General features: G+C 26.8%; 1 protein-coding gene across 1 annotated transcript; it reads left to right on the top strand.

Moving 5' to 3' along the window:
- The first annotated feature begins 545 nt into the window (after nucleotides 1–545).
- LOC108472984 (F-box protein PP2-B15-like) lies at nucleotides 546–1723 on the top strand. The gene is made up of 3 exons (XM_017774551.2): nucleotides 546–956; nucleotides 1029–1147; nucleotides 1229–1723. Exons 1-3 carry the CDS (start codon nucleotides 714–716, stop codon nucleotides 1644–1646), a joined length of 780 nt encoding a protein of 259 aa, XP_017630040.1. The 5' UTR covers nucleotides 546–713; the 3' UTR covers nucleotides 1647–1723.
- Nucleotides 1724–4455: the final 2732 nt, after the last annotated feature.

Raw genomic sequence — 4455 nt, 5'->3', positions numbered from 1 at the left:
GTAATTATCTAAAAAAAGTTTCATGATAATTATGTTTATTTTTAAAATTAAGAGTTATTTTTTAACTTCATGTTTTATTTATTTATTTATTATTTTTACATATAATTATTTTATTGATTATCTAAGTAATAAATTACATTTTATTAAAATATTTCACATATGAAATTCCATATCACCCCATTAACTTTTAACGGCACTTTCATCACATCTATTAAAATAAACAAATTGAAAAACAGAATAAAAATTGATGGCAAAAAAGAACTCTAAAATATAATTAGGACTATTTTAACAAAATATATGAATTTTAATAGCAAAATTTATGATTAAGCATTTAATTTACATAGCTAATCTATCTTCTATTTCCCTATTTGAAAGGTAGGTCTTTCGGAACGTGTCTTTTTCAGGGTTTGGATATTCATGGGTTTAGATATAAGAATATTATTGTTTAATCCAAGACGATCTTTCTTTCTAGCCGGCCAAAACACATAATATCTTGTATTAAAATATTTATAACCTGTTGTTTTTTTGGTGTTAATTATTCGTTTATCCTTATCTTAATATATATTCCAAGCAATAAGCTCAAAATATACATTCATCGTGGCAACCGCTCTGTTTCTAGATAATCATTGCAGAGTTCACACGACCTTTATATACCCCCTTAAACTGGGGTTTTTGTTGGCAAAACAGATTTGAAGTTCGTTCAGACATTCAACATGTTACCAAAAGATTGTCTTTCTATCATTCTGTCCCTCACTTCCCCAGAAGATGCATTAAGAGCATCCTTAGTTTCGTCGTGTTTTCGATCGGCAAGTGATTCGGATTTGGTCTGGGAAAGGTTTCTTCCTTCGGATTATGCTGAAATCGTGTCGAATTCGGTCACTCCTCTCATGTTTTGTTCCAAAAAGGAACTGTTTCAGTGTCTGTCTGACTCAGTTCTGATTGATGGTGGTAACAAGGTAATTAAGCTTATTCCTTTAATCTGCACTCGATTTAGCAATTTTGAGCATTGAGTCTCCAATATTCAACAGGTTTTCAAGTTGGAGAAATCATCAGGCAAGATATGTTACATATTATCTGCAAAAGAACTTTCCATCACATGGAGCTCCAATCCCTTGTATTGGAGCTGGATATCCATGGCTGAATCAAGGTTAGTTTCAAACTCTCTTAAATTTTGCAAACCATAACTAAAACGGCTTAATTTCCCCTGTTCCAAAACATGTTTTTACAGATTCTGTCGAGTGGCAGTGCTAAGAACAACAGATTGGTTAGAAATAGGCGGGAAAATAAGGACTAAAATGCTGACCCCAGATACAACATATGGGGCTTATCTTATAATGAAAATCTCAGAGCGTGCGTATGGGCTTGATTCGATGGCATCAGAGATAACATTGGAAGTGGGAAACCAGGTCTGTAGCAGCAATGTATTCCTGCAGCATGGAGAGGACAGCAAAGAGATGGGAAATTTGGGTAATGAGAAGGAAGGAAGTGTGAGAGAAAGGGAAGATGGGTGGATGGAAGTTGAGTTGGGAGAGTTCTATAGTGGGGAAAAGGATGAACAAGTGAAGATCAGTTTGATGGAGGTCAAGGGTTGCCATCTAAAGGGAGGCCTTTTAATTGAAGGCGTTGAATTCAGGCCTAAACACTGATGAAGAAAGGAGAAATCTGTGTATTACTTTTCAATGCATTAATTATAATCATTCCATTCATTGATGAATTATGAAAACTCTATTATTAATTCAAAAAAATTATGAAAATTTTAAAAAATATATAAAATATATTTAGATTGTCATGTGAATTTTTTGTTAAAAAAACAATAATTCAACTTTTCTTGAATAGTTGATGTTTAAATTTGATTTTTTAATTGTTAAAGATTAAATTCAAAATTAAGTTTAATTAAAATTAAAAATTAAATTAACAAAAAATATAAACATTAAAAATTAAATTTATCCATTTACTTTTATTATAAAATTATTTTTTCCTTTTGCTAGAATTGTAATACTACTATCTATTAACTCTTATAAAAAGAATCCCTAAAATTAAAATCTATTAACTCTTATAAAAAGAATCCTAAAATTATAAAGGTTTAACATGTTTTCGGCCTTCTTTTTTTTTTTTTAATTTTTAATGGAATTCATTTATGGATGTATAACTGTTCATCATGCCTGAAGGTCCGCTCAAAATTTGGGAGGGTTTAGGTAAAAATATTGAGCTTGAAAAATGAGATTAGGCAAAAAAAAAAATTAAACTCATTTAAAATATAGATCGGGCTCAGGCTTGAGCATTTAATGTCTGAGTCTAACTCAACTCGACCCAGTTTTAAGTTTATAATACTTTATATTATGTTATGTTTATATATTATGTAATTTAGAACACATTTAAAAAATAAACTTATACAAAATATATAATACTACTCTAATGTAAACATTAAAATAATGTTAAGATGACTATATAAAAATTTTAATAAATAAAAAAATGTATAAAATTATTAAATATTAAAATAATATAATATAAATATTTTTAAAAATTAAAAATAAAATGGACAATCCAAATACTGGTTTGGGAAAAATTTTAAGATCATATTTTGGATTGAGCCAAACTTGAACAAATATAAAATATATTAATATCATGCTTAGATTCGACTTCAAGCATGTGAATTGAACCTCAAGTTTTAACATAATCTAGGGAAAAAATTAAAATTTGACCATCGACTTATAATGTACAAACCTAAAAGAAATAGAAAGTCAAATGTCATTGCCAGCCTCTAAGATTTTTCTTAACGCATTCAAATTATATAAAACCACGTAATATTTTAATTAAAAAGTTGAAAATATTAAGGGTCCAAATTATATTAAAATTATAGAGATTAAATATCAAATTTAAGTATAATAAAGGAACCAAAATTAGATTTAACTGTTTTTCTAAAATGAAAAATTATAAATATATTTATGCATATAGAAATCAAATCATGTAAAATTTAAAGTACAAAATTAAATTTAAATTTAATTATGAAAATTGAAAATTAACTATTTTTAAAATTTCTTTTAAAAATATTAATTAATATATAATATATACCAAATATATTTATATTCATGTTTAAAATTGTATCAGTATCACATAAATATGTAATTATTATAAAATTTTAAATAATTTAATTAATTAATATATAAACTAATATAGCAAAATAAAAGAATATAGGTATCATATAAATTTATTTTGGTATGTTGTTTAAGATTTTGTGACTCTTATACTTAATTTAAATTATTTTTAAAACAAAATAGTATCGCCCTATTTTATTCATAATGAAATTATATTCATTTAAAGGCATTTAAAGTAACAGAAAAATTATAAACTAAAATGTTTAAGTTTTTAAATAAAAAATAAAAGATTTACATTTACATTGTTAATATATATGATTAGAGATAAATTCGATTAATTTTATTCAAAATATAATTAGATAATATTCAATTTAATAAATATTTAAAAAATTCAAAATCATCATTATTCATAAGTGATTATTTTAGAACTAAATGTAACAAGTAAAATTTAATAAGGACTAATAACGTAATTTTAAAAGAGGTTATTAAGTAAATTGATTTTGATAATATTTAGAAGAGTGATTAAATTGTAAATTATCTATATTTAAAAATATAAAATAAATAATTGAAAAAACAATAATGGCAACATAGTGCACTTACTTTTAGAAAGAATAATTAATGCAATTGTTGATAGAATGATAAAACAAGGGAGGAATATAAAAGAGAAGAGAGTGGTTGTTGTGGATGTTCGGTTCACTTAGTCAAAATGGAGAGTCGAAGGTTATGGAGAATAATGGTGAAAAAAACTTAAAGGTTGGAGACTAAAAGTGTGTTGGCATAATGTAAGTTTAATACTCTTGAAGGTTCGATTTTTTTTTCATCGTTCCTTGAGGTATTTATAGGCAATGGTATTATGTAATATGGTGTTAACGTGTTGGACTTGTTATCTAGCTATCATTACGGAGCGCATGGAAAAGATGTCTTTGATGAAAAAATGATATTTCTGACAGAACAGACCCTGTCATTCATTCTAACTCTAATAGAATAAAGCAATTAAACCCATATAATGTTTGGTGGCCAACAACTTTATATTAACAATAAAGATTAAGTCATTCGTTGCTCGAGTAATCATCTTAGGAAGGTAAGCTTGCATGTGGCCTCTCACCTTGCTGATGGCAAACTTATTGTTCAAACGTCTTCTTAACTTATCATGTGTACTCACATAGTTTGGAGCATAACCGCAGTAATCCTTTTTTTTCAAAATTTAAGGCGGCTGGCGGACTACTTTGCTACACTAATGGGAGATTCAAAGTTGCACTCCATGTTCTAAAAATTTGAACATCTCAATAAAAGTATAATGGACGGTCAATTTAAATAAAAGTCACAATTGTATGGGAATAATATAATCAAACCACATTTC

The sequence above is a fragment of the Gossypium arboreum genome, chromosome 11, assembly GCF_025698485.1.
Source record: "Gossypium arboreum isolate Shixiya-1 chromosome 11, ASM2569848v2, whole genome shotgun sequence".
Lineage (NCBI taxonomy): Eukaryota > Viridiplantae > Streptophyta > Magnoliopsida > Malvales > Malvaceae > Gossypium > Gossypium arboreum.
Note: the sequence above shows the minus strand (reverse complement) of the source record. Positions and strands in the feature narration are given on the sequence as shown.

Bases quoted from the DNA above. Each gene is read 5' to 3' on its own strand.
- LOC108472984 (XM_017774551.2), top strand. From the start codon at position 714: ATGTTACCAAAAGATTGTCTTTCTATCATTCTGTCCCTCACTTCCCCA. The intron at 957-1,028 runs GTAATTAAGCTT...AATATTCAACAG, and splicing joins TGATTGATGGTGGTAACAAG to GTTTTCAAGTTGGAGAAATC. The intron at 1,148-1,228 runs GTTAGTTTCAAA...ATGTTTTTACAG, and splicing joins ATATCCATGGCTGAATCAAG to ATTCTGTCGAGTGGCAGTGC.